At 55.3% G+C, this 27993-nt stretch overlaps 3 protein-coding genes across 3 annotated transcripts; 1 reads left to right on the forward strand and 2 right to left on the reverse strand.

Annotated features, from left to right (window-relative positions):
• Positions 1-8401: 8401 nt before the first annotated feature.
• Positions 8402-15346, reverse strand: Tmem151a (transmembrane protein 151A). The gene is made up of 2 exons (XM_047515772.1): positions 15127-15346; positions 8402-12960 (listed from the first exon to the last, which is right to left on the reverse strand). Exons 1-2 carry the CDS (start codon positions 15199-15201, stop codon positions 11629-11631), a joined length of 1407 nt encoding a protein of 468 aa, XP_047371728.1. The 5' UTR covers positions 15202-15346; the 3' UTR covers positions 8402-11628.
• A 2106-nt stretch (positions 15347-17452) lies between these two features.
• On the forward strand, positions 17453-21898 carry Yif1a (Yip1 interacting factor homolog A, membrane trafficking protein). Its single transcript, XM_047517110.1, has 8 exons — positions 17453-17716; positions 18370-18581; positions 18735-18839; positions 18971-19049; positions 20703-20760; positions 20920-21075; positions 21507-21600; positions 21696-21898. The coding sequence occupies exons 1-8, from the start codon at positions 17686-17688 to the stop codon at positions 21840-21842; spliced, it is 882 nt and encodes a 293-aa protein (XP_047373066.1). The 5' UTR covers positions 17453-17685; the 3' UTR covers positions 21843-21898.
• A 371-nt stretch (positions 21899-22269) lies between these two features.
• Cnih2 (cornichon family AMPA receptor auxiliary protein 2) lies at positions 22270-27987 on the reverse strand. Its single transcript, XM_047517548.1, has 6 exons — positions 27634-27987; positions 24139-24207; positions 23673-23720; positions 23316-23428; positions 23071-23214; positions 22270-22898 (listed from the first exon to the last, which is right to left on the reverse strand). The coding sequence occupies exons 1-6, from the start codon at positions 27712-27714 to the stop codon at positions 22871-22873; spliced, it is 483 nt and encodes a 160-aa protein (XP_047373504.1). The 5' UTR covers positions 27715-27987; the 3' UTR covers positions 22270-22870.
• Positions 27988-27993: the final 6 nt, after the last annotated feature.

Here is a 27993-nt window from a genome sequence, read left to right on the forward strand (position 1 = left end):
CAAGCTCCGGCCTTCACAGAACCTGGGACTCTACAGCAGATATATTAACTCTACCCAGAAGAGACCGACGCAAACTCCGCCCTCCAAGGAAATGTGTGAAATTCCCTTCAACTCTCCCGCAGGTTCCGCCCCCAGCTACAAGCCACGCCCCTCCACCCTGTGGATCCAGAGAATTTCCGCCAGGTACAGCTACCGCCCTCACACAGGTGACGGCTCACCTAGCAGAGCCCCTCCTCTGGGGCCCGCCCACTGAAGATGCCCACAAGTCCCGCCTCCCACAGCCCCTTAAAGTCTCCACAAACTGCACACAAATACCGTCCAGGTAGAGAGCGAGGCCCAGCCTCTCTCTCAGGCCCCGCTTCTTGCTAGTGCACAACCCCACCCACGCTTAGGCTCCACCTTCTTGGGAGGCGAGCCCCGCCCACTCGGGGGCTTGCTTCGCTTTCCCGCTTCAGGGTATGCCGAGACCCGCTAGTCTTTGACCAGGATGCCCCAAACTCGGTCCTGGCGCCCTCTCCTTCCTATACTCACCGGATCCGTCAGATTCCGCGTTCTCTGGACGGAGGAGAGCCTGGCAGATGGCGTCGGTGAATGAATCTTTAGCGCCACCTGTCTTTGGCACCGCGGACTTACAGCCACTGGGAGAGGCCTTACTCCGGCCTTTTTCCTAGAGCATACTAATTGCTCAGTAATTAGCTGCTTGATTTGTTAAATGTTTGTGTTACTTAAAACTCCGCCGACTCCCTCTCCTCCCCTGGTAGCATAGGCATTTTTGGAAGTCCGTCCCCAAGGGGTCTTCACATGGGCTGACATGGTCTTTAAAGTGGCTGGTGGGACTCTGGCTGACTCTGTCCCAGGAATCCTTGTTCTCAGGGTGAAAGCACAGCTTCTCACCTGGAGACGCAGCACTCCTAGGGCTGGTTTTCCCTGCTCCCCAGCCACCGCTCCACCGCTTCCCTAGGCTGCTGGTTTGGCTGTGTGGGTTTGGGTCAGAGGCCCTGTGTGAAAGCCAAAGGGGTCATGGCTTCCCTTCAAGGGACGTTGACATCAAGCAGCGCTTCAGACCTCTCTTTCAGTGCTCATTCTCACATCTGAAAGTTCTCTCTGGGTCACTCCTTCACTGTAGAGGGGGCTCAGGAGGGCAGGAGACAGGTTCAGTGCTAGGAGCATTACTGGGACAGACTGGGTTGGAGTGGGGATTGTCACCTGCTAAGTACCAAGTGGAGCATGCCTGCCAACCTTGCCCACAGCCGCCTCTGGACGACCTCAGGCCTGGAGAGTGGAGTTCTTCCCACTATAAATGGCAGTAGGATTTGGTGCCAAAGAAATGAAAATAACTGCAAATACTTGAAGTACTTAATTTGTCCAATCCTATTCTAAGGGTTTTACGTCTTTTCTTAAAAATAGTTTTTAGATGTTGATTGACATTTTATTTATTTATTTATTTATTTGTATGTGGTGCTGAGGATGGAATCTAGTGCTTCACACATGCTAGGCAAGTGCTCTACCACTGAGCCACAACCCCTGCCCTACATGTCTTGATCCATCTAAAATCCATAACATTCTCCATTCTTAGTAAATGCCATTCTTGTCACAATTTACAGACATGTGAAGGTACTTGCCTGAGTCAAGCCATCTACCCTGGCTGACCTGATGAGGAAGCAGAGGCTTGACCCAGGCAGATGCTGGGATCTTCGCTCCTGGCTGTCAGAGCCAGGCCAGACCTGACAGCCATGTCTCTAATCAAAATGCCCTCCTCCTAGCAGCTGGCTCTTAGGAGTGAGGCTCCAAGCCTGGACTCTCAGGGAGGCTGATGTCGCTGGACTCAGCCTTCCTCTCCCAGGAAGTTAGTCACATGTGGTTTGGGTGGGTGATGCGATTAAATAAGACATGAACTTGGGATCTGGATGATGAGCCCCGGTGAGCTGCGACTTCAGGACACCTGGCAGCCCACGGCTTGGTGTGGTTTCCATGGGTTCAGGAGGATTCACCCGGAGGCCTACCAGCGCACTGGGGAGAGCCAGCAGTCTGCATCTTGTGGCCTCGGATGGCTCCCAGTGCCACTACTTAATGACTGAGGAAACTTCATCAAATTCCCTAATGGCTCTGTGTTTGCCTTCTTATATGAAAAATGGGGATACTCTAGTAGCTATTATAGCCACAGTAATTTGTCATTCATCCATCTGTCCAGTCATTTATCCAGTATTTAGTGAGACTCCACTAGGGATCAGGATACAAAAGTGACCAGGAGGAGAGCAGCAATCACGCACAGTGAGTCCACTTAGGGCACTGCCCTGGCAAGGGAGGATGGAGACCTGAGTGTTGGCAGCTGAGACATTGGAGTGGGAGGAGAGAGCAAAACTGAGAAGGGACATGAACAGGACCCAGTGGCTCACTGAGTGTGGACAAGAGGCCAACAGTGACTGTGGGGCTCTACTTGTCTCCTGGGTGACTCCATTCACAGAGGAGTAGACGCAGGAGAGGCCGCTTTGGGGAGACAGCATGATACCGTCAGTACTGTGGTTGGGACGTGTTTTGTCCCTGCTAAATCTCACGTTGAAATGTGATTCCTAATGTAATGAGGTTGAGAGGTGGTGAGGCCTAGCAGGAGGTACTGGGATCTAGAGGGTGGGCTGAGGGAGTTGCTTTGGGATAGGTAGAGTTTGGGATAGGTAGGAGGTCATCCAGGTGGACTGTCCCAAAACTCCCATACCTGAATCAGGAGCTCAAAACAGAGTCAAGGTTGAATATGCACAATGCCAGGAGTCCCAGAAACCACCGGCACTGCCACCTCAAACAGTGAGGCCTAACACACCCACCCTTGGTTTTCCAACTTGACTTGGGAAACAGACTTTCTTGGTCTGCTTTCTGTTGCTATTACAGAACACCATAGCTCGGGTATTTATGAACATTAGAAGTTCATTCTGCTCGGAGTTCTGGAGGACAGGAAGTCCAAAATCAAGGTGCCGGCATCAGGGGAGGGCCTTCTTGCTGCAGCTTAACATGGTGGAGGGTGTCGCATGGGAAGACAGTAAGCTGCTCGCCTGAGTCTCTCTTTATTTTCCTATAAAGCCACCATGGGACCCCCAACCTCATGACTTCCCATAACCCTAATTACTTCCCAAAGACCCTACCTCCAATACCATCAGCATATGAATTTGGAGATTAACTTTTAACACACAAATTTGGAGGTCACCCACTCAAACCATATCACAAAGGACTGGGGATTTGGCTCAGTGTTGAAACTCCCCTGGGTTCAATCCCCAGTACCAAGTGAAGCAGGCAGTAGAGGAGGGCAGTCCATGTATGTCTGTATATGTTTGAGTTTCTAAATGATCATGTATTCATTTCATAATTTTTAAAAGTTTCAATTTGATCTTTATTAAAATATTTAGTCTTTATACTTTTGTAATTTTTATAAATATAATTGTCTTATGATATGTGGTGCTTTCAAAACACATAAATTGAAACTATTGTACTGAAAATTTTTTGGTTTTGTTTTGGTATTGGGGATTGAACCTGACACATAGTAGCCAAGTGCTCTAACACTGAGCTACATCCCCAGCCCCTTTTTAAATTTTCATTCGAGACAGGGTCTTTTTAAGTTGCTAGACTGGCCTTGAACTTGCAATCCTCCTGCCTCAGCCTCCTAAATTGCTGGGATTACAGGTGTGCACCACTGCACTGGGCTTTCCCTCAACTTTCTTAAAGGCTGCATCCTGAAGAATGTAGGCATGAAATAATATCAGGGATTTTTTTAAAAAAGTAAATGAATCAAAATGAGCATGACATTGACAATGTTAGAACCTGTGGTCGATAGGGTTTTGTTGTGAAATGTTCTCTACTTGTGAGTATGTTTGCTATGCCTGACCAAAAAAAAAAAAAAAAAAAAAAAAAAAAAAAAAGAAGTATTTTTGTTTTGGTCAGTTTAAAAAACATTTTTTTAAAGGCAAAGAGTTTGGATGTGGTGGTGCACACCCGAAATTGCAGAGATTTGGGAGGGTGAAGCAGGAGGATTGCAAGTTCGAGGCCAACATCAGTGACTTAGTGAGGCCCTAAGCAGTTTAGTGAGACACTGTCTCAAAATAATAAATAAATAAATAAGGATTTGGGATGTGCTCAGTGGTAAAACTCCTCTGGGATCAATTCTCAGTACCATACCCACACACAAGCACACAAAAAGCAGTCAAAGAAAGGAAAACTACATCTGTCTTTTGGAGTGTGACCTTGGGCTACTGAAAATGAGCCGATTTTCGTCTCAGCTGATGTTCTGGACAGAAAGGGGTCCATGGAGCAGATGCAGAGCTGTCACTTGATGTGCAGTTACCAACTTATCCCATCTGTGTTTCCGGCTTTGAGTTGAATCTGACTTCCGGGCGCTTTGGCCTGTGCCCAGCAGGGGCGGCAGCCTCCTTCCCATCCTCAAGACACAGCCCACTTTCAGCTTGGTACCCATCCTCCTTCCCTTTCCCGACACACCCGAGCCACTCAGCAAGTACTGACTGCATTCTGATGGGCCCTGGGGAACGGAAGGCAGGGGGTGTGACCTAAGAGGAAAGGTGAAATCTGTAAAAATTGCCAGGGCCTGCCACCCAGAGAAGCTCCCAGCATCTGGGGGCCTGGGACCTGGATCCAGGGAGGAACACAGAGCTCCATGGTTTGCAGGATTTGGGAGGCACCTCACGCCTGGGAGCCCTTCTCAGGCCCAAGAACTGAAGATCAGAAGCGCTGTCCTTCAGGCGTGGGGGAGCAAGGACCGCTCCCTCTGCTGGTCTGGGCTGCAGGACAAGAGCAGCTCCACTACTCCACCCCTGAGCCCAGCTAACCCCAGGGAAGCTCTCAGAACTCACTCAACTCATATCCACTGGACACCGGTTGTGTGCCAGAGATTGTGCTGTGGCTGCTGGTGTGTGTGTGTGTGTGTGTGTGTGTGTGTGTGTGTGTGTGTGTGTGAGAGAGAGAGAGAGAGAGAGAGAGAGAGAGAGAGAGAGAGAGAGAGAAAGCCTGTTCGCAATTACAGGTTGAGCATTCCTCATCCAATAATCCAAACTCCAAGATGCTGCAAAACCTGAAGCTTTTGTGTGCCCACCTGATGTACAAGTGGAAAATTCTGCACCTATCAAATTACCTGCAGGCTAGATGTAAAAAGTATATATGAAACATAAGTGAATTTCCTGTGCAGACCCTGATTTAAGCATGGTGGCGTAGTATCTTATTTAACCCTATGTCAGCCCTCTGAAGTAGAGTCTATGGTTATCTCCCATTTTGCAGATGAGAAGTCTGAGGCAGAAAGAAGATAAGTGACTTGCCCAGGTCACCAAGGGTTGTAGTGGCAGAGTCAGGATTCCCTCTAACTCAAGGATCTGCACCAATAGCCATTTGCCTCCCATGACTTTAATTCTCATAAAAGAAACATTAAAAAAAAACAACTCATGCTTGGTGGTGCACACCTGTAATCCCAGCAAATTGGGAGAGCGAGGCTGCTGGATCACAGGTTCAAAGCCAGCCTCAACAAATTTAGTGAGACCCCCCATCCTGAAATAAAAAATAAAAAGGACTGGGGATGTAGCTCAGTGGTTAAACATCCATGGGTTCAATCCCCAGTACAAAACAAAAAAGTCCCAAATAATCATAATTTATGGTGAGCAGCAGAAAGGACAGTGAAGGGAACTGAGTGAAAGACACAGTGGGGGTGACCAACCAGCAGTCACTTGAGACCATCTCTTGGAGTCCTGGAGATGGAATTTCATTTCTAAGTCACCACTACTCTGAATAATGGGGGAGGGGCCCCAGGGGTCTGGAGCAAGCTGGGTGGGGGCTTGGGATGGCCAGGAGGTGGGAGCAGTCTAGAGCAGTGTTTTGTGGGTAGAATCCTGGGTGACTGATCTCATGAGGGGTGGTGAAGGAGATGATCATGCCTGAAACGTGACAACTTCTAGATCTTCAAAATAATCTAGTTGGACTGGGTGTGGTGGTACACATCTGTAATTCCAGTGCCTCGGGAAGCTGAGGCAGGAGGATCACAAGTTCAAAGCCAGCCTCAGCAACTTAGCAAGGCTGAAAGCAACCTAGTGAGACCCTGTCTCAAAATTAAAAAAAAAAATTAAAATTAAAAATAATAATCTAGTTGGAGTTGGGGGAGTGGGCTGTGAGGCAAGTGGTGGTGAGAAGGGGAAGTTGGAGTGGTCGCAGGTGGGTGGTGGCCTCAGCACTGGGTGCATGCCCATAATCCCAGCTACTCAGGAGACTGAGGCAGGAGGATTGCAAATTTGAGGCCAGTCTGAGACCTTGTCTCAAAACAAAAATTTGAAAAAGGGCTGAGGCTGAGGATATAGCTCAGTGGAAGAGTGCCCCTGGGTTCAATCCCTAGTACCTCAAAACCAAACCAAACCAAACCAAACAGCTGAAAAAGAAGCAGGAGGAGGAAGAGGAAGGAATGGTTGCCATGCAGACGTCTGGTCGAAGCAGCTGACCGGCTGGTGCCATTTACTGAGACAGAGGACAGGAGTGGCATGGGCACGGGTGGGAGTTGGGACCCAGGGCTCTGTTCTGGGCATGCTGCATGCAGCCCAGGCCAAGCCTCAGTCAGCAGAGGCCAGGCCTCTGGGATTTGGGAGCCAGGACCTGCACCCTTGCTCAGGAGAAAGCTCTCCTCTTGAGAATGGGTTCGTTTTATTTTTATGGGTGTGATGCTGGACATTGAGCCCAGCGGTACTCTACCACTGAGCTACCCCAGACCTTTTTATTTTTTATTTTGAGGCAGGGTCTTGCCTTGATGCCCAGACTGGCCCCAAACTTGTGATCCTCCTGCCTTACTCTCCTGATTCACTGGGAGTACAGTCCTGTCCACCGCACCCTGCTCTTGAGAACGGTTTTAAATGGAGCATCCTGGCTTGAGGTTGGTTCCCAAAGAGGCCCAAAATGTGAACAGGAAACATCAGGAGACTTGAGATGGCACCTGTCCTCCAAACAAGGGGGGTTTCGATCCCTTCTCCCTCCCCCACTGTTCCACCCAATGCTCTCCCTCATGAGGGTCCAGGGCCTCTGTCAGTGACTATAGCAAGTAACAAATCATCCCAAAATGTAATGGTTTAAAACAACAGGGATGTCTTATTTCTCACCATTCTGGAGGTCAGCAACTTGGGCTGGGATCTGCTGTTCTCACTCGGGGCGACTCCTGAGGCTGCAGGCCTCTGTGGCTCTTGGCTGGGGGCCTCAGTTCTCCACCTGGCTTTGAATCTGCCAGGAGGCTAGGCTGGACTTACAAAGAATTTGTGGCCACCTTTAACCTACTGCAGGCCTGAAGGCCCAAGTAAATGACCTGAGCAGGTCACTCTGCCCCCAATTGGCCCACATCTAACATGCCACTGCCTTCCTCCCTCAAACCAGCATCATGAAGAAGTTGGTGGTGGCACACATCTGTAATCCCAGCTACCTGGGAAGCTAAGGCAGGAGGATCACAAGTTCAAGGTCAGCCTGGGAGACTTGGGAAGATAGCATCTTCCCAAGAAATTGAAAAAAAAATTAGAAAATAAAAATTGCTGAGAATTTACCTTAGTGGTAGAGTACCCCTGGGTCCAACGCCCAGTACTACCAAGTTAAAATGCAGACTACTGTATAGATGTCCATCAGTTAAGAATGACAATTGGCTTGGCAATTGACTGCCTGCATTTTTTTAAATTCATTCTTCTGTTGATGAACCTTTTATTTTATTTATTTATATGTGGTGCTGGGAATTGAACCCAGTGCCTCACACATGCTAGGCAAGTGCTCTACCACTGAGCCACAACCCCAGCCCAACTGCCTGCATTTTTAAAGATGGTACTAATATCTCCCATCCACATGCTATTCTTACAATGTGACATTGACAAACCTCCATCAAGAGGTTGGATCAGGGGCTGGGGATATAGTTCAGTTGGTATAGTGCTGCCTTGCAAGCACAAGACCCTGGGTTCAATTCTCAGTACCACCACCACCAAAAAAAAAAAAAAAAAAAGGTTGGATCATAGGTTCTCTCCTCTTGAAATTGGGTGGACCTTTGTAATGACTGCCCAATGGAAAGGGGCAAAATCTGCTGTGTGGCTTCTTATTAGAAGGAACGATAGTTTCATTCTTTCAGTACTTGTCCTGAGAATGCAGCCACCATGCTTATGAGGAAGCCAACCCCATAGGGAGGCCCTGTGTGCTTGACCAGCGTCCAGCATGGTTAGCCCTCAGCCATCAGCTGGTACCAACTGCCAGACATGAGTGGATACACCTTCATATGATCCCAGTCCCAGCTCCCCAGTCTCCCAGTGGAGGCCCTAGACATTGGGGAGCAGAGATAAGCAATCCTTGTGCCTTGTCTGAATTCTTGACCCACAGAAACCAGGGGAGACCATGATGATTACTGCTGTTTTAAGTCACTATATTTAGGATAATTTGTTATGCAGCACAGATAATTAATAAAGTCTGCTGGTAATTATAGACAAAAAACAACTGTGACTTAAGCAAACAAAAATTTGACTTCTCTTTCTCGATGGCATCTTGAAATAGGCAACCCAGATAAAATATGGAAGCTCCCGTGGTGTCATCAGAAACCAGGATCTTTTATCTTCTTGTTCTGCTATTCTCAGCACATGGCTACAATTTTCAAGGTTACCTTCTGATCCAAGACAGTTGCTGGAGTTCCAGCTATCATATATGCATTCCAGACTTCATGCAAGATGGAGAGAGGACAAAAATAGTCTTCACCAATACTGTCTCTAATTCAAGGAGCATTGTTGGCAATCCCTTCCAACACTGTCTGTTTTTATCTCATATCCTAGATTTAAGTCACACAGTCACACCATCTTAAGTAAATCTGGGGTTCTATTGCTGAGGATGGGAGGAGAATAGACAGTGGCCAAAAAGCAGTCAGTATTATGGGGTTAGAGCAAAATGATGGAAGAGGGAGACCTTCCCTGCAGGAAGGAGCTGAGCCAGCACATCTGCTTCCCTGCCCTCTGCACCTTTAAAAAAATATTTTGTTGATTGATTAATTGATAGTGGGAATTGAACCCAAGGGCACTTTGCCATTGAGCTTCATCCCCAGCCCTTTTTATTTTGAGGCAGGGTCTTGCTAAGTTACCCAGGCTGGCCTCACACTTGCCATCTCCTTCCCCAACCTCCCAAATGGCTGGGATTATGGAGGTGCACCACTGCACTTGGCTCCCAACCCAGCCTTCTTGAGTGTTTGGACACTACCTAAGTTACTTCTGAACAAAGAGGTGGTTTCACGCCCACAGTGAGGGAGTGGGCGGGCACAGGGCAGGCTCGGATTTCTAACTCCGTCCTCTCACGGGGCCATCAGGCAGCTGGACTTTGGCTAAACACCCAAACATGAACATGCAGCCCTGACCTTATCACTTCCCTTTCCCAACTACCTTCCACTAGTTTGTCCCACTTTGAAGACAAATTCTGGGGTTTGGTAGGGAATCCACAGCCAACTCTTCCAAGGCTCTCTACTACTTTCTCAGCGCACGCTGCTTTGTGCCCTTTCCCAGGACTGTTCAGGCACTGGCCTGGCCCAGAACACCTTCTGCCCTGCCTCTGCTTGGGGAGATCCCACCCTTTCTCAGTGCCCTTCTGGGGCCACTTCCAGCCCTTGTGGGCCTTTATATAAATTAGAAGAGGGCGGCTGTTCTTCAAGGAGGGACAGCGCCATGCTGGTTTGGGTGGATTCTTCACGCCTGCCCCTTAGCCCAGTGGCCTTGCCCAGGAAACACCCCAAAGAGCCGTACATGTGAAGATGCCATTTCCAGCTCCTTTCTGAGCTTGCTCAGGCAGTGAGGCCCTTCCCTTGCCCCTTATTCTCTTTTTTTGGATCGAATGCTGGCCCGCCCCAATTTGGGCTGATGGATTCAAGCGTGGTGTCCTCCAACCTGTTCAGCGCCCATCCCCAAGACTGGTAATAACTTCAGGAGCCACCAGGGGAACTGAACTAGAGACACAGGTCACGGCTCTTCCTGTTGTCCTCAGCATGCCCAACAGCAGAATGGAATCTTCCATTGAGCTGGAGGAGGGGCCACCTTGGACAGTGCCTTAGAAATGATCCAGGTGCTGGGTCAACAGTGGTCATTTGTACTACAGTGAGTTGGGAGGCTGAAGCAGGAAGGTCACAAGTTCGAGGCCAGTCTGGACCTTATCCTAAAATAAAAAAATTAAGGGCTGAGGGTGCATCTCAGTGGCAGAGTGCCCCAGTAGCAGGAGGGACAAGGGGTGGGGGGAATCCAGACCCCAAGGCAGTATGGAGTCATCTGCTCAGGGTAACTCAAAGCTGAGCCTCAGGGCTGGGGCAGGAGCCCAGCAGCATGGGCCCTGGGTTCCAGCCCCAGCACTACAAACAAACAAGAAATGACCAAGTCTCCAAATCCTCAGGGCTGGGCAGTGTGGGTCCCTTTCATCCTGCCCCTGAGAATGCTGCAGTCGAAATCTTGATCCCCTCCCAGAACCCGACATCACACCCTGACCCAGGGTGGATGACCCATCATGTTTGCAGTGGTGACCTTGAACCCACCACTCAGGAATGCACAGAAGCCCTTCCATTTCATATCTTTATTTAATCTGCACCTTCTCTGCCTCCTCCCTCCCCCACCAGCCCCTGAGAGGGGGTGGAAGCCCCAGTTGGAAGGGAAGGGACTACTCTCTCCTCCCTGGGGGAGGGACGGTGTCCCCTGGGTCAGGCTCCACTGTGGGAAAAGCAGGGCCACGAAGGGCAAGGCAAGGGCATCGTCCAAGAGGCAGTGGCCAGGGCCAGGGCCCCTCGGATGCCCCGTATCCCCATGTGTCCCGTGGATCATCAGGAAGGTGAAGAGAGAAGCCTGGGGAGAGATGACAGGAGGGGTGTGGGCATGGCCAACAGAGGCAATCATGAACTTCAGGAGGCAGGAGTGGAGCCCCGGGTCACAGGGGAGGGGTCTGGGTGGGAGAAGGGTGTGTGGACACTAGGGAGAAGAGCAGGGTGTGGTGGGCGAGGGTGTGCTCCCAGAACCGGCTCCCAGAGGAGGCTGCACTGCAGGGTCGGATCAGGAACTGCCCCTGAGCGGAGGTGACAGGGCAGGCAGGGAGAGATCTAGCATGTGAAGGTGGTGTGAATTTGGGTGGGCAGTGGGGCCAAGGCCACGGTGCTGCCACCTCCAGCTCTTCGTCTTTGGGGAGGCCAACCCAGCTGGGCATAGCCCCAAACTACCACTTTGTGCTTCTGTGTTGCTGGAGGGCTCCCAGCGTGGCCTCAGCCAGGGCAGGAAGGAGCCAGCCGGCCCCCCTTTGTTGTAGGCTACTGCTGTCTCCAGGACTGCTCCCCATTCCATTCCAGCCTTTCTGGAAACTTCCTTCCCTGCCCAATGTGCAAGGAACCCCCAAGCCTGATCATCTGCCATTTCAGGGAGTGGAAGGTGGTAGTGGGGGAAACCATGCTGGGGATGAATATAGACTCAACATAGGTGGCGTCCATTTCCCCTGAATGATACAGGTCACTGCTGTAGTTTAGGGAACCCCCACCCCACCCCATCCCACCCCTCCTGTGTGGCTGGTCTGTTCTCCCTCGTGTTTTGGACAATTACTCAGGTTTCTGTGCCCATGGTGAGGAGGGGTGTGGCTCTGGGACTCTCAGAGTGCACCCTGCCCATCCCCCCGGCAGCCACTGTCCCCGTGGACAATGAGCACTGGGAAGTAAAGGGCATCCTCGTAGCACGGTGGGCTTTCCAGGGGCTCCGTGTCCTCTCCACGGCGCCCCAGTGGCCCCCCGCTCAGGCTCCGGAAGACCCCTGGCGTGGCCCGGCCTCCTGCGCCCAGGGAAAGACGACTGCGGCTGAAGGGCAGGCGGGGCCCACTGGGCCGCGCAGGGGGCAGCGAGTTGCTGCTGACAGAGCGGCGGCAGCGCTGACAGCCGCGCAGGTAGGCGCCGGAGCCGGCGCCCATGACCACAGCCTCTGAGTAGCTGGGCACCAGCTGTCGGTTGGAGCAGATGTGCCACTCGAGCTCGGTGAAGTCCACCGTGGCCACACGGGAGAGAGGCGGCCCGCTGGGCATGGCCCCTGGAGGGGGCGAGCTGGCGCCAAACAGCTTCTCCACCTGGTAGTGCACGTGGGCCGTGCCATAGGCTGCCACCACGCGCAGCGGCCAGGACAGCGTGGCCGCCGACACCAGCCAGAAGACCCAGGCGCGCGCGTACCAGGGCGGGCTGCGGGGGTCAGCGAAGACCATGAGGGACTCGCGGAAGTCCACGTCCTTCAGGTGCATGCCCTCGCGGGCCTCCAGGTAGTCGTCCAGGCCCTCGTTGGCGCTGAAGAAGCGCGCGCGCTGCGTGAGGTACGAGGCCTCGGCCTCGGCGCTGCCGAAGCTGAAGCACTTGGTGAAGCGCAGCCGCGTGGCCGCGTGGTCGGCCAGGCCCACCAGCTCCTTGGAGACGTCGCGGACACCGTGGGCCGAGTAGTCAAACTCACCGCGCGCAGTGCGACTGTCGGCCCTCTCGTGGTAGACCTGCGTGGTGGTGTAGGCGTCGCCGTTGCGGTAGCGGGTGATCTGGCGTGTGCGCCGCACATAGTGGTAGCTGGTGGCCTTCCACCAGACACAGGGTGGTGCCTGCTGCAGCCGGTGGATCAGAGCAAGCACGGTGTTGGCGTCCGTGCGAGGTGCCTGGCATGACCGCACGTGACAGTGCCAGCACTCAGCCAGGTAGAGGAGGTAGAGGAGGGAGACAAAGGCCAGTGGGATGTACAGGTAGCCATCCGAGCAGGGGCTGGCCGGGTAGGTGGGTGGCGGACCCCCTGCCCCACGTGCCAAGGCTGCCTCAGGCCCCAGGACCAGACGTGGCACAGTGGCCAGGCGACACCAAGCCACTACAGCCCCGCAAGCATGGATGAGCAGTGTGAGGAGCAGGCACTTCCAGTGCGACTCTCGGCACAGGGAGCTTCCCAAGGACTGCTTCAGGGGCCGCTGCTGCAAGGCAGGCAGAGACGGGGAGGCTGAAGTCAGGATGGAGCCCACAGTTGGGCCAGTCACCCTGCTTAAACCCACCCTGCTTAGGCGGTGAAGGAGGTGGTGCCCAGGACCCACTATATATATCGAACTGGAACTTGAGGCTCCAAGGGATTAAGCCAACTGCTTCAGGCCTTGCTTCTAGCCAGCTCAGTGCTGCTGCAGGGTCCAGACCCAGGCCACCAGCTTTGAGCCTGTCCTCTACTGTGCCCTGCTACCTCTCAGTCACAAGCACTAGGAACAACAGACCAATTCCTGCCAGGAGGAAAGGACCTCCCATGTTGGCTACTGAGAAAATTAAGTGCTGGTGGCTCCAGCTCTGCCCTGATTTGCTGTGTGGACTTGGTCACATCCCTGCCCTCTCTGGGCCTTGACTCCTGGCCCTGTGGTCTGGGAGGTCAGCCTCACAGGGGCCCAAGGGTTCAGCAGGATGAACTTTGGAGTTTAACAGCCCAGGATCTGATGCTGGTTCTGCCACTTACAGTATAACTTGGGCCAGTCCCTCATCCTTTCTGGACCTCAATATCCTCACCTGAAACCTGGGGTTGTGAGGGTTGAAGGAGATCATGTGTGAAGATCTTAGCATAGAGTCTGGCCATGGGAATAAACATTATTACTGTTACTCTGAGACTCCCTCAGGTCCTTATTCCACTAGGGACAGCAAGAGACTTGGAGAGGCTTTTAAGACAGTGAGAAAGAGGGAGAGCTGGCAGCGGAGGAGGTGTGAGTCTTGGGGTGGGGAGTAGATGGAGGGCCGCCCTCCACTCCCCATCTGTGCTGAGGGAGGGGGAGGGACACAGCTGCTGGACAGCAGGGCCACTCCCTGGCCCTAGGGCTTGGCCCACCTCCTGGGCAGGGCAACCAGCCTGGCCACCTCATCCCAGGTGCCAACGGAGAGACAAGAGGGTTGGAAGAATGGAGAAGGCTAAAAAGCAGAAGTATGTAGGGCTTTAAGAAAAAGAGCCTTAAGGACAGAAGCACTGTCCCCAGTGCCACCCAGGGCAGCCTGCTCCTGCACTACAGGTACACACCTTCACCCAGCCCCACAGTCGGGACACACACCACTCATCCATGCCCCCAACCAGTGTTCATCACGGACCCATCCCCAGGAGGAACACGTGGCCTGTCATCAAAGAAATGCCAGGTCCTTCCCTGTCCCTAAAGCACAAATCCCTACAACCACATCAAGGTGCACACACACCACCACTACCACCACAGCACGTACGCATGCACCTGCGCCTCACATACTCTCCAAACCCTAACGATACACCAGACCTTCACCTGACCACACTGCACATGCCCCACCTCTGCAGTAACCTGACACCCACACGGGCATTCCATGCCACACCTCAGGCCCGCTAGTGCCAGGGCATGCACACGCACTGCTGGGCAAAGATCCAAGCCAAGGGACCCAGCAGACCCTCACCTGACCCCAGGGCACACGTGTCCCACCCACCCAGGTGTAGGGAACATACACGCCACTGTTCTCCCACACCCCACACATGGGCATGCTACGTTCACTCAGACGCACGGACACACTGGCCACCACAGCCCTCTTCCTGCGGCACAGGGCCCCTGCAGATCTTCCTGGCTAGGGCAGAGGAGGGTCTTCCTGGGATTCCAGCAGGGTGGCCCTTAGGCCTCACCAGAAGGAAGGAGAAGGGGTACCGAGGCCGCCTCCCTTCTCTTTGCCCTTTTCCCTCCCCCACCTCCAGTCCCTGTCACTGCTGCTGCATTGCAGGCACCGCCTGGCACCTCGTGAGCGGCTGGCTGGGCTGGGGGCCTGGCCCTGTGGCCCTGGGGGTGGGAGTCAGCATCCCTGGCTGTGCTGCGGAAGGGGAACGCGTGGGGGCCAGGCGCTGACGTCACAGGACGGGCGAGGACAGTTGAGGGGGCGCCGAGGGCGGGAGTCGCCTCCCCTCTTTCCTGCCAAGCCGCCCCACCTCTACCCCTCGCCAGTCCTTCGGTCTGGGACCCCAGCCGGAATGCGGGCTCCCCAATGACGTCATTGGCCATAGGGGCCCCAGGACTTCGCTCCTCAACCCCCTTCCTGGGGGTCACCCCCTCTGCTAGTCCCCTTCACGCGCTCCAGCCCCGGCTCGGGTCCCCACCACACAGCGCCGGTACCTCCTCCCGCAGCGGCTCGCCGTCAGGGATGAGCTCAGGCACCTCCCCACCATCGCCACAGCCGCCCTCGGGCATGGTGTTCTGGCTGCTCCGGCGGCCCCGGCCCGGGCCCGGGGCATGATAGGGGGGGCGCGGAGGGCTGCGGCGCGGCCCCGAGGGGCGTCCGCTCGGCTCGGCGGCCGCGGAGGGAGTGCGCCCAGCCCCAGCCCGAGCGCCGCGGCGGCGGCGGCGGCGGCGTTGGCGGTGCCCGGCGCCCCGCCCTCCGCTGACCCCGCCCCCGCGGCACCGGCAGCGCCGCTGGCAGCGCCTGGCACCGCGGGCGCTCCCCAGCCCCCCAGAAGCCGACTGGGCTGCCGGACTCCTGGGTTCTCCTCCCGTCGCTCTAGCGCTTGCGACCTTGAGCAAGTCCTTGCTCTATGGCGCCTGAGTTTCCCAGGGCTGTAAAACCAGGAAGGTGAATCTTGAAGGTGTGCGGGCTCCCGCAGGATCCCATCTTTAAGGGGTAAGCCTAGAGCTAAGCCCACCCACAACCCATCCTGGAAAGCCTCACTTGTTGGGGCATTTACTATCCAGATAGGCATCGTGAGCCTCATCCGCTGGGCAGTGGCGCTAGGCCCCTCTTAGGAGGGGAGCTGGGGATTAGGACATGGGGACCCCTAGGTTGCAAGACCTTGGGGTAGCATGCTCCACCCCCAAACTCAATTTTTCCATCTCAGAAATGGGGATGGAAAGATGTTGGAGTCAATTCACAAGCATTCATCAAGCCCTGTGGGATTTGCCCTTGGTGGTTTAACTCCCACCTACATGAGGTCCCAGTACTGCTCCTTGACCCCTAAGGGCCTCAGATCTTCACAGTTGTGCTTCGGGTTGGGTCTTGTCCCCAAGCTTAGATCAGTGCATGGAATATAGGAAGCTGCAATGCTGGGTGAGTTATTTTTTTTTTTTTTTGGGGGGGGGGACGGTGTTTAAGCAAAGGGCCACTCATTTAAAGGTGACATAATAGAGAATAAGAGACAGAGAGAGGAGAAAGGATTGGTCCAGGGTTTCATCCATTTATTTATGATTTATTTATGGGGCACAGATGTTTATTGGGTGTCTTCTATATGAAACTACTGGGCCTGGGGAGACAATGGTAGGAGTGGAGAGTGATGAAGGCTCTGTCCTCACAGCATCTACATCCAGGGCAAATTGGAAGTATCCAGAGGGCACCTACATCCCGGGCTTTGGCCTCCAAACCTCTGTTCTCTTTGTCTCTCTGAGCCAAGAGCTGGGCTGACTCCTAAAGGCTTTGGAAAAATGGATATGAGGGGGAAGGGCATCCCAAGTGGAAGGGACCTCTAGTCAAAGGCAAAGAGGTTGGACTATTGTGGGTTGAGTCTGGTCACTAGATAGCTAATTAGGGGCAGGTCTCAGTCTGATCATACTCTCTAGAAAGGAATGCCTGAAGAGAAGGAGGCCCTTGAAGACTATCTCCAGGGAGGGTGGGAGTGGTCAGAACCTCAGTGAACAGAAAGAATTCCCCGGGACAAGCGAGGTTTGGGGGGCTCGCTTTGAGAACACAGGACCAACAATGACTCAGGAGTTTCAGCTGTAGCTTCAGGAGAAAATAGATCAGCATGCCTCTGCCCCAAATCCGCTGGACCACTGGAGAGTCGATGTGACAGACCCAGTGCAGGATCCTGCACCACCTACACTACTCAACTTCTGGGACTTCAGATATTTTGGGTCTCGGTTTTTTAATATGCGCGCGCAGCGTATGGCTCCAAATCCCAAGCCCTCCCAGCAGAGGCTCTTGTGGATCCGCAGTATGGCGAAGGAGGCCGGAGAGCATTTTCAGCACTGGACAGTGGACAGCACCCTCACAGAAAGGAGGAGTGGGAGGCGGGAGGAGGAGTCAGAATTCTGGGACTCTCGGCCTCCTACCAACACCGCCTGGTCGGCTGGGGCTCCGCTACAGAATTGGGTGAAAGATGAGGGACAAGGAGGAAAGCGAACAGGGAGAGGGACGAGCAGGCGTCCCCAGGGGCGGGGATTGGTCTGAACCCGACTACCCAATTCCCTCCTGGAATACGTCCCACTAATGAAGCTTCGGTGCCTGACTTCAGCCGCCAGTCTCCTGCTGAGTCCTCCTCCTGGTGCAGTCGTGGCAGAGCGAGGGTCCAGTGCTCCACTGCGCAGACGCGGAAATAACTCACGACACCCGTCTACCTACTGGCTACTCCCGCAGTGAATTAGCAAACCCACTATCCAATCCGAGAGCGCCTCCAATCACTCCGCCTATCCCCCGACCGGAAGTTGGCGACCGCCGAATCTGCTTTAGCGAAGGCTCGCCAGTAGCCAATTGAGAGAAGGGAGAGGAGAACCGAAGCCCCCTAAGAGCCAATGGCAGGAGGCGGAGGATGACGCTACGGACATGGCGGCCGCAGTCGGCCAGCTCCGGGACGTGTCTGGCCGCTGGGTAACCTCAGTCGGTGCCCCGGGAGAGAAGCAGCGGCTCTATTAGTAATCGTACCCACGAGGCAGCGCAGCCGTCCCTCAGGGAGAGCGAGCGTCGCAGCAATGGCTTATCACTCGGGCTACGGAGCCCACGGTGCGTGGGGTGTGGGACGGGCGGGGCGCGGCCTGGCCGACCCGAGGAAAATCAGTGGCGTGGCCCGCTCACCCTGAGGGAGAGGGGCGGTCGTGCCCGCTGCCCAGGGCATGGGATGTCACTTGGGTTTCTGCCCTGCAAGACTTCAACGCGTCCCAGACTTCGCCCTTTTTGGCCAATCCTGAGATGGGGCGGTGATAGCACAGCTGGGATCTCCACGTCAGACCCGGGGTTCTCCAGAACTTCCTTTCCCTGTCATGACCCTGTCAAGGTCCCTGATTACTGCTCAGTCCCTCCGGATAGCCAGCTGTCGCTTTTTTTACCCTTGTTCATGCAGGGATGTCTTTCCATTTATCTTCACCCAGCAACTTCTACTCACTCTCCACCACTCGATTGAGAGCCCCTAAGAAACCCCAGGTGGACAGCTACTTCCAGGCTCTCTTCCTTTGCCTACGTATAGTAAAGGACTTTCCGCAAAGGATTCCTCATCAGAGTTCTTTCTGAATTAGCTGCCCTTCACACAGCGTGGTTTTCCCTCAGACTGCCGTGTGCACCCAGGTCCCACATGGGGCTCCTCAGCCAGAGGAAAGGGAAGGGTTTGGGGTTGTGGTATGGTATTCCTTTCACCCATTCTAGTACTTCCAAATTCGCAGGTTCCAAGCACAGGGCCCGGGCAGCTCCTGATTCCCCTCCCCTCTTTGATGATACAAGCGGTGGTTATTCCAGCCAACCTGGGGGATACCCAGCCCCAGGAGCCGAGGTGGCCTTCAGTGTCAACCATTTGCTTGGGGACCCAATGGCCAACGTGGCTATGGCCTATGGCAGCTCCATCGCATCTCATGGAAAGGACATAGTGCACAAGGAGGTGTGGTCTGCCCCCAGGGAAAGGGGTGGCAGGATTTCTGACTAGGGCTGGGATCCCACCTGATCCTCATAGTGGTCCTCAGGGAAGGAGCACACAGGAGTACCCTCAGGCTCTGGATGTGGCTCCTCCACAGCTTCCTCTCTTCCCTCCCAGCTACACCGTTTTGTGTCTGTGAACAAACTCAAGTATTTTTTCGCTGTGGACACAGCCTATGTGGCCAAGAAGCTAGGGCTGCTCATCTTCCCCTACACACACCAGGTGAGCTTCCTACCAGGTGAGCTGGCAGTGCCCCCTCCCCGTCCCCCACCCCCGGAATCTGGTGAACAGACCTCAACCCCCTTCTCTCTTTCCCTCTCTCCTTCTGACCTGGCCACTGCCACCACTGCCAGAACTGGGAAGTGAAGTACAGTCGTGATGTGCCTCTGCCCCCACGGCAAGACCTCAACGCCCCTGACCTCTACATCCCTAGTGAGTCTCTGACCTGGACAGGGAGACACAGTACCTTGAGGCATGAGCAAGAAGAGAGAGGCTTAACTTGATCCAGTATCTGCTTCTGGTGCTTTTTTGTGTTGTGGTTGCTACAACCCAGGTAGATGGGGTGAAATGACCAGTAAGAAACTTCCTGAATATGCCTTCAGTGTCCCCACAGCACCCTTTTGTGACCTTTCTACTTCTTAATCTGGACCATGTCCCTCTTTAGCTTGGAGCCCTGGGCTTACACTTTGCCCTGCCATTTCCAGCTGTGGACTTTAGCCTGGTTCTTGCACTCTTTAGTAAAGCAGGAATGGTAGCAGCCCCTACCTCAAAAGATTGTTGTGGAGATTCAGAGATGTGTGCTCAGCATCTCACCTGGCACACAGGAGCCCACAGTAAATGCTAGCTGTTATTATTGTTAGTACTTGTCCTCCAAGGCCTACTCCAGCATCCCCTCCTCCAGGAAGGCTGCCTTGACCCCTTGAGCAAGCAATTGCTCCCTTTTGGGTCCCTACAACTGCCTATTCACATGACATTTTTCAGGCCAAATACACTGTGCTGTGGCTGGCCAGCTCTGCTGCTGATTTCTCTGTCCTGTTAACTGCAGAGGACGAGGTCCAGAGTGGACACACTGGGGAGGATATCTCCAGAGGGGCCAGTCCCCAGAGGAGCTGCTAGGGAGGGCAGCCCACCCAGGTGTCCCAGGAAGGACAAAGGTTCTTCTATCCTTCATTCTATGTGCCACTCATGGCCACTGTATAAAGCTGGCACTGGCATCCCCAAATTACATGTTGAAGCCAAGACTCAGAGGGACTTCAGTATCTTTGAGACCACATGGTATAGGTGGCAGAGTTGATTTGCTGACACCAGGTACTGCCTTTGGGGAGGCACATCAGTCTGCTGCCTCAAGGGAGACAGGAATTTAAATTGGTGCTGAACCCCATTCCCACTGGCTCTGAGGTCTTATGAAAACTGCTTAAGGTTAAACTTGGAGTTCTTGGTATTGTGAGGGTGGTCAGAGCTCATCCAATGGCTAAGATGAGGTCATCCTGTGGCCCTGGACTCTAGAGACAGCCTGGGTGTCTCACTGAACCTGTATTTCAGTCTTGCAAGAAATCAGGCTGGTCCTGTCTGGGCTGTGCAATGGCCTTGGCTTATGATGTGTTTTAGGGGGTGGGTCCTAGGGATGAACCCAGGGGTGCTTTACCACCAAGCTACAGCCCCAGCCCTTTTTATTTTGAGACAGGGTTTTGCTAAGTTGCTGAGGCTGGCCTCAAACTTGTGCTCCTCCTGCGTTAGGGTCCTCAGGTGGGATTTACAGGCGTGTGCCACTGTGCCTAGACCATGATGTAGTTTCTGAGATACAGCAGGAAACTCTGACAAGCTTCCTAGCTCAGGGGCAGGGGAGAAGGAGGGGTTTGTGGTTCTGGGAGAAGATGCAGGTGGCATTTACTCAAGGAGAGGGCTTGTTGGAGAAGGGGAACCTAGGCAGGGTACTGGGAAGCCAAAAGGGGAGGTTGGGCCTTGTTGGGATATGTAGACAGGGAAAACTGTGGAGGCAGCTGGAGGGTCAGTAGCCTTGAATGCCTCACAAGGAAGCTCTGGATGAGGAAGGCAGGCTGATGACCTCCCTCTGACTCTTGGCAGCGATGGCCTTCATCACCTACGTGCTGCTGGCTGGGATGGCACTGGGCATTCAGAAAAGGTCTGTGCCAACCCCCCTCTCCTCCCTCCTGGCTCATCTCCCCACCTCCCTAGAGCACTTGTGCCATGTCCCAGCCCACCTGTTGCTGCCCTAGCTGCTCATCTCACCCTTACCTGCCACAGGATGACTGTTCTGACCTGTCCCCTCCCATGGCCACAGGTTCTCTCCAGAGGTGCTGGGCCTGTGTGCAAGCACAGCACTGGTGTGGGTGGTGATGGAGGTACTAGCTCTGCTCCTGGGCCTCTACCTGGCCACCGTGCGCAGTGAACTGAGCACTTTCCACCTACTGGCCTACAGCGGCTACAAATACGTAGGGTGAGCATCTTTGGGCTGGAGGGTGGGGAGGGGTTTGGGTGGAGGGGGCTTGGAGGAGGGGCCTTCAGCCCTGGGTTCTAGGTCTGTATAGCTACAGCCCTGAAGAATGACTCCGTACATGTCCTTCCCCTACCTTAGCCACTAGCTCCACTCTTAGAGGGACTGCTATTCCCAGCAGTCATCCCAGGAAGTGAGTGACCTTTTAGATGTTGAAGATATGTGGGAGTCACCTTGGGAGCACAGAGGAGAGAGGAGTCTCATATCCAGGTCTTGGGCCTTATAAATCCATTTTGATTCTGGGTCCCTGTGGGGACAGCTTGGGAGTAAAGGGCTATGGTGGTGGGTGGGGTCTAGGCTGGGCCCAGGGCCTTGGCTAGCAGGGCCAATCTCAGGCCTGGACCGGGGGTCACCAGCATGCCTGCCTCCCCCAGGATGATCCTCAGTGTGCTCACAGGGCTGCTGTTTGGCAGTGATGGCTACTATGTGGCCCTGGCCTGGACCTCATCTGCACTCATGTACTTCATCGTGAGTCTGGGGCTGCCCTTCCTGTCTCCTCACCTGGGTCAGAGCTGGGGACAAGCTTCCCCTCCTGACCCAACCTCAGCGCTCCTTTCTTCCAGGTGCGCTCTTTGCGGACAGCAGCCCTGGGCCCTGACAGTGTGGGGGGCCCAGCCCCTCGGCAGCGTCTCCAGCTCTACCTGACTCTGGGAGCTGCAGCCTTCCAGCCCCTCATCATATACTGGTTGACCTTCCACCTGGTCCGATGACTCCTAGCCCCAGATGGCACTGATTTTTCCATACATTGAAAATTTGGTTTCCTTGACTTGGTGTGATCCTCATTTCTGGGGCCTGAGGGAGAGCTACAACCTCTGGGCCTCTGCACTGTCCAGGGGACCCAACTTAGGGCTGTCTAGGAAGAGGATGGACCCAAGGAGGGCTTCCTGGAAGTTGTGGCGTTGATACTGCAGTGAAAGGCAGATGGAAGGGTTTCAGTATACATAGATGGGAAAGTGAGGACAGAAATGGCAGCTGCCCAGGAGGCCTGGAAGGCCTCTGATCCACCTGACGGGGCTGCCAGTGGGGCCTGGGCTAGTGGGGCAAGATTAGCTGTGCTGGGGAATTTGCTCTGAGGCACCCCCTCCTTAGCCCCCCCCCCCCTTTTCTTCAGGTCTTTCAGGAGCAGACTGGGGCCCATGTGTTTGCAGTAGTTTATTCATATTTTGTCACAAATGGCCGGGGAGGGGGTGCCGGACTCCTCCAGGCGACATAGAAAATAGGTCCAAGAGACAGGTGGGCTGGGGTCAGGGCAAGTGGAGACAGGGCTGGAGAGAGAGCCTGGGGTTGGGGGAGGGCAGACTAGGAGTGGGGCTGCCCCCCTGCTGAGCCTGCTCATTCCCAGTGCGGGTGCCCCCACCTGCAGGGGGAGCCTCAGGGTAAGGGCAGAGGGGGGCGGCCCAGAATTTCCAGGGTCAAGCTCTGCCTGGTGGCAGGGCCCAAGTTTTCCCCCCTGAAATGGACAAGGCCGAAGTCCCACCCCTTCCAGGACTGACTGCCATGCCTGACTACAGGCTGGCAGAGGAGCCCCTGCCCCTGTTTAGAGCTCTGCCTGGCCCTAGTCCAAGGGGGAGGGCTCTGAAGGCGGGGGTCCCCGCAGCAGCAGTTTGGGGGTTGGAGAGGCTGGGGGCACCAGTGCCCCCTCCCTCCCCAGGACTGAGGCCTCTGCGGCCGAGAGGCAGGACTGGGGGTGCACAGGCGTCCGGTCCATTCTGGGCTCGCTCCCTGGCCGGCTTCCCCCTTAGAAACTCACCAGCGTATAAACCATACTGTGGGAAGATGAGGCAGTGAGCCTGAGTCCTGAGCAAGTCCAGCCACCCACCCGGTCACACCCTGGGTTGCCCTCAGTCCTCAAGTTCAAGGGGCAGGATCTTGGGATTGGAAGCATGATGCCTAGAACATGTCTTCCCTGGATTCTGACTGCCATGGGCAGGGCCTCACCTGTACAGGTAATAGAAGAAGGAGAGCAGGTAGAAGGCGAGTTTGCACCAGGACTCCTTCTGGCAGTAGTTGAGGATGTCAGCATTCATGATGGAGACCGCATCATACATGACCTCAGAGCCATCCGCAGGACGGTGGAAATACCTGGGGCCCAGAGAGGCCTGAGCGCCTGCCCACCGCCATCCAGCCTCCTGCACCCAGCCCTCAGCGCCCATCTGTCTCCCCCAGGCAGCTGCTGCCCTCACCTCCAGAGGTGGTAGAAGAGGAGGGGAATGTTGAGGCCCAGGGTCACCCACTCTGCTGCACACAGAAACATCAGACAGAAGAGGCCATGGATGGAGTATTCCGGGACCACCAGCTGGGGAAGCGAGGGTGAAAAGTCAAGAGTTTGATGCCAGGACAGACCCAAGCTTCAAGGCAGAAGGGGGCTGGGGTTTGGGAGGTGCCAACCCACCACGAACTCAAGGCTAAGAGGCCTCTGGCCGCCCACACCCGCTCAGGTGGTAAAGTGAATCAAATAGGTCCAAAGAGGAGGGCCTGGCTCCGGGCCAGAGTGGGGGCAGTGCTGCGCTGGGAGCCTCCTGCCCCATCCTGACACTGACCTTCCTCAGGAGGCAGCAGATGCGTTCGATGTTTTTTAAGCGCTCGCGCTGTGGAGGAAGGAAAAGGCCGCCATGGGGAAGGCAGCAGAGCAGGCTCTGGGACGCTTCCCTCCCGTTTCGCACGCGGCCGCCAGGAGGCGGCAGAGCAGTCTCTACTGCATCCTCGGCACCGCACGGAAGCGGCCGCGCGGTCCCCATGGCGACCGTCACCATGGAGGGGCCTTCACCCACGTCGCCACGGCAACAGCTCAGAGCCTGGCAACTGCTGCCCCGCCAGGAGGAACCCGAGCCCGAAACCCGCGCCAGGTGTCTGCTGGGAGCGGAGACAGCAAGGAAGGGGCATGGCCGCAGGCCCCCCACACCACACCCCCACCTTCCCGACCCCCACTCCCACCCGCAAGCCGCCCGCGACAAATGGAAAGACAGACGGACGGACACACCTCGGCACAGCACATGTATCACTTACTGCCCGCGCTGGGTTCCCCTGGTCGATGGGGTTCTTGAAGTCGGTCCGCAGCTCGTCAAAGGCTATGATCTGGGGGATGGGCGTGTGCCCGTCAGGGATAGGGCAGCAACTGATGGCCTCCCACACTAGTCCTTCCCTGGGACTGGAATTTGTACACGAGGACCGGGCCAGATAGAGGTTATTGCAAAATGGATAGACTAAGGCCCAGGTAGGGGCAGGGCCTGGTCACACAACTGTCTGGAATGGAATCCTCGTGTCCTGATGCCCAATTTGGTGGAGTTCACTACGTCCTCTTCCCAGACATTCCAAGACATGGCCTCTTTTCTCCAGGCCTTGTGCTGAGCACCAGGGACACAGCCCCTGCTTGCGGGCAGAAGTCTGAACTACATTCCAAGTGATCCAGGCCCAGGGTACAGGAGGACCCCATGTGGGAGTGATGGGGCTAACTCTTAAGTAGGCATTTGGTGAACAAATGGGAGAAAGCAGACCAAGCAGCAGGAATAGCAGGTACAAAGGCACAGGATTGAAAGAACATTCAAGAAGCTGCATTTCAGATGCTGGGGTGAAAGTGTGAGGAGTGGGAAGAAAGGAGGGAATGGTGCCAGTCGGGGCTGGAGAGATGGCCAGAGCTGGACATGGATCCCCTGAGGCCAGACCCAGGAGTTTGGCCTTCACCACAAGAGTAAGACGAGTCCTTGGTGGCTATAAAGCAGCAGAGTAGGGTGGTCAGGCTGAGGTCTTGGGGGTGGGCACAGGTGGCTAACCAAGATTCCCATCCCTTGGGCTTCATTTATTAGCTCACAGTTTGCCACAACCTTAATGACTAAGTGCTAGTATTATTTTCATTTGTTTTGGAGATGAGGAAGCTAAGACAGAAGTTAAGTATCTTGTCCAAGGCCACTCTGTCTCTAGAGTTATAAGTCTGGATCACTTTGTCATACTCGGGCCAGAGCAGTGTAGGGACTGTTGAGTGTCTGAGGAGGGACTCTTGCTGGTCTGAGGAGAGTGACAGTGAAGATGGAGAGGTGCAGACAGATTCTAGAGCTCTCCAGAAGCCAGATTCTAAAGAGTGCACACTAAGACAGAGGGGCCCAAGGTGTCTTCTGTTGGGGTGTCTGGCTGATGGCAATGTCCTCATTGGTGGGAAATTCCTGAGGGGAGCAGGTGTTTGAGATGATAGTCCAGACCTAGGAGAAGTTGGCAGAGGAGCTGCTGGGGTCCCCTCCCTTCAGCTCCAGGCCTAGGATTAGGCAGCAGGCCCACCACCCCCAAGCATCCCAGACCCCAGACAGCTCAGAGGGAAAGAACATGGGCTTCCTGGAGGGAGCTGGGGCCATCTGGAGCTCCTCCCCCAACCCCTTGTTGACTCTGGGCAGCAGCCCGCCTGATAGGCACAGCAACAGGGTCCAACAGGGAGCGGAAGGGTGCCGTCTGTCTGCCCCCAAGCTGGCACCACCAGCAGGCAGCCGGTGTCGCACCTCCCACCCCCCAGGCTGCCTGGCGCTGACTCAGCCCCCCCCCCCCCCCCCCCCCCGGAACAAACAATCCCCCACGGTGACAGCTGACATGCGTCACTCACCACCAGGGTTGCCTAGTAACCAGTGAGACCTAGGTTCAAGGGCTGGGGTGGGATCTGGGGTCCTGCCCTGAAAGGTTCTAGTTCTTACCAGCTTTGGATCAAGGACCATACCTCCTGCCCCCTCCACCCCTTAACAGACTTCACTCTGGGCACTGATGTCTAATGCACTTCACTGGCAAGGAAACCGACTCCAGATGAATGACTTGCTAAGATCACCCAGTTAAATGGCTGAGCAAACACTGCTTCACACATAGTAGGTGCTCTATAAATATTTCTTGAATAAACAAAGATGTTACTTCAAAACTCAGGATATTCCTCTCAGCCAGGGCACTCCACAAGGGCAAAGTCATTCTTAGTCATTCTTGATTCCCTCAGAACCACCCAGAGCCTGAATTGATACAGGTGTGTAGGATGAAGGGACTCTGAGAATCCCCTGGGGCAGGGGGCTGAAAGGAGGCTTCTTGAATTCTAGCAGCTGGCTAGCCTTGTGTTCCCCAGGCTGTGGTCCCCAATTCCTCCCATTCCTTAGGACCCAAGTCCTCCTCCTCCTCCCATCCCACAAGACTGTCCATGGCCCTGCAGGGAAGGAAGGAGGGAGAAAAAAGAAATAGCCACCGGGAGACCCAGAGAATGAAAGAGGAGCAAAAGTGAGAGAGCACTGGAGAGGGGGTACAGGGAGAGAGAGCGCTGGAGAGGGGGTGCAGGTTTGGACGTGCCTGTGGGGGCTCATTCCTCTTACAGTAGGGGTGCAGCAGAGTCGAGTAAAAGAGAAAGGCAGATGGCAAAGGGAGAGCTGGGAGGAGAGTGCAGGAGAACCATGGAGCAGGCAGCAGGTCCCAGAAAAAGAAACGAGAGGAAGTAGGAAGAGCAGGAAAGAGGCAGGGGAGGGAGAGAGGAAGACAGGAAGGGGTACAGGGAGAAGGTTGGAGAGGGGTAAGAGGACCCCCGAAGGAATGAAGATCAGGGCTGTGTGTGCTGAAGGAGAGCAGAAGGTGCCAATGGCTGCAACAGACAGGCCTGGAGGGGATCCCGGTGGGACAGAAACCTCAGGAGGCAGAGGAGGGAGGGCTGAAAAGGGGGACCTGGACCCCAACAATAAGCTGGAGGTTGATCAATAGTTCTGAAGTGAGGGGAAGGGGGCCCAGAAGAGAAGGCCCTTGAGGAGAGGGCCCCAGAGAGGATGAGCTAGAGGGACCCTCTCAGAAAGCAGGATGAGGGATGAGACAGGGACATTCTGAAAAACCAGGTGTGAAGCTAGGCCAGGGTTAGGGGCAGACCAGGGAGGTAAGCACAAGACAAAGGGGATGTGGGAGCAGAAACAGGAAGGAAGCTGGGAAGTGGAGAGGAAATCTGGACTGGGGGGTACCCAAAATGAACTGCGGTGGGAACCAGGTTTCTGGATCTACTTAGAGCCTTTTGCTCCTTGGTCAGGGAGGGCGCTGGGAAGGGAAAGGGTTAATTGGCTCCGAGATATGTGGGTCCTGTAAACAGATGCAGTTGCCATAGCAACCGGCTTCATCATTCCCGCTGGAAAAACCCAAAGGGTGGGGGGAGCAACAGACAGACAAACTGCCTGACAGACAAACGGGGGTGGCTAGATTGAGGGGGCAGGAGGATAAGGAGAAAGAATTCCAGAATTCCGTACCCCACCCCACCACTGGATAGGTCAGAGGAGCGGGGGTCAGAGACCGACTGCCATATCCACAGACAGGCGGGGGCGGCGGAGAAAGGGGGCCCCAAGGAGAAGGAAGCCGACGCTGGGGGGTGTTAATGGGGGCGAACAGGAGCCGACGGATGGGGGATAGTGGAGAAGAGGCTCCAAGTTTCGCCGGGGTTCTGAGGCCATCCACCCCAGCCCCCTCCGCTCCGTGTGCCCCCTGCCCCCCACCCCGCCCCCAGCCCCAGACCAGCCTTACGTGCCAGATGACAAAGAAGATGAGGGAGGCGCACAGCACCAGGGTGAGCATGTAGCAGAACGCGGCGAAGGTGAACGCCATGGCCCCCGCGCCGGGCGGTGGCCCGGGGGGCGCCAGCGCGGGATCTGGGCGCAAGGGGACGCCCCCCGGCCCGCGCTTAGGGCCGACCGGGCATGGCCCGAGGGGCTTGGAGGACGCGGGCGGCGCGGCCGGGACCCGGGCCGCGGGGCCTTGGGGGGCGCGGGGCGCGGGCCGGTGGGCTCGGGGGGCGCGTCCGCTGCCGGCTGCCCGGGCCGCGATCGCTCATCCTGCGATCCCTCGCCCGCGGCTCCCTCGCTCTCCAGCCCGCGAAGCCGGCGG

Source organism: Sciurus carolinensis, chromosome 11 (genome assembly GCF_902686445.1).
Source record: "Sciurus carolinensis chromosome 11, mSciCar1.2, whole genome shotgun sequence".
Lineage (NCBI taxonomy): Eukaryota > Metazoa > Chordata > Mammalia > Rodentia > Sciuridae > Sciurus > Sciurus carolinensis.

Excerpts from the sequence above, each read along its gene's own strand:
- Tmem151a (XM_047515772.1), bottom strand. The coding sequence starts at position 15,201 with ATGCCCGAGGGCGGCTGTGGCGATGGTGGGGAGGTGCCTGAGCTCATC. Across the intron at positions 12,961-15,126 it reads GCGAGCCGCTGCGGGAGGAG|CAGCGGCCCCTGAAGCAGTC; the intron begins GTACCGGCGCTG and ends CCTGCCTTGCAG.
- Yif1a (XM_047517110.1), top strand. The coding sequence starts at position 17,686 with ATGGCTTATCACTCGGGCTACGGAGCCCACG. Across the intron at positions 19,050-20,702 it reads CCCTGACCTCTACATCCCTA|CGATGGCCTTCATCACCTAC; the intron begins GTGAGTCTCTGA and ends GACTCTTGGCAG. Across the intron at positions 21,076-21,506 it reads AGCGGCTACAAATACGTAGG|GATGATCCTCAGTGTGCTCA; the intron begins GTGAGCATCTTT and ends TGCCTCCCCCAG.
- Cnih2 (XM_047517548.1), bottom strand. The coding sequence starts at position 27,714 with ATGGCGTTCACCTTCGCCGCGTTCTGCTACATGCTCACCCTGGTGCTG. Across the intron at positions 23,721-24,138 it reads AGGGGAACCCAGCGCGGGCA|CGCGAGCGCTTAAAAAACAT; the intron begins GTAAGTGATACA and ends CTTCCTCCACAG. Across the intron at positions 23,215-23,315 it reads CTCTTCTACCACCTCTGGAG|GTATTTCCACCGTCCTGCGG; the intron begins GTGAGGGCAGCA and ends TCTGGGCCCCAG.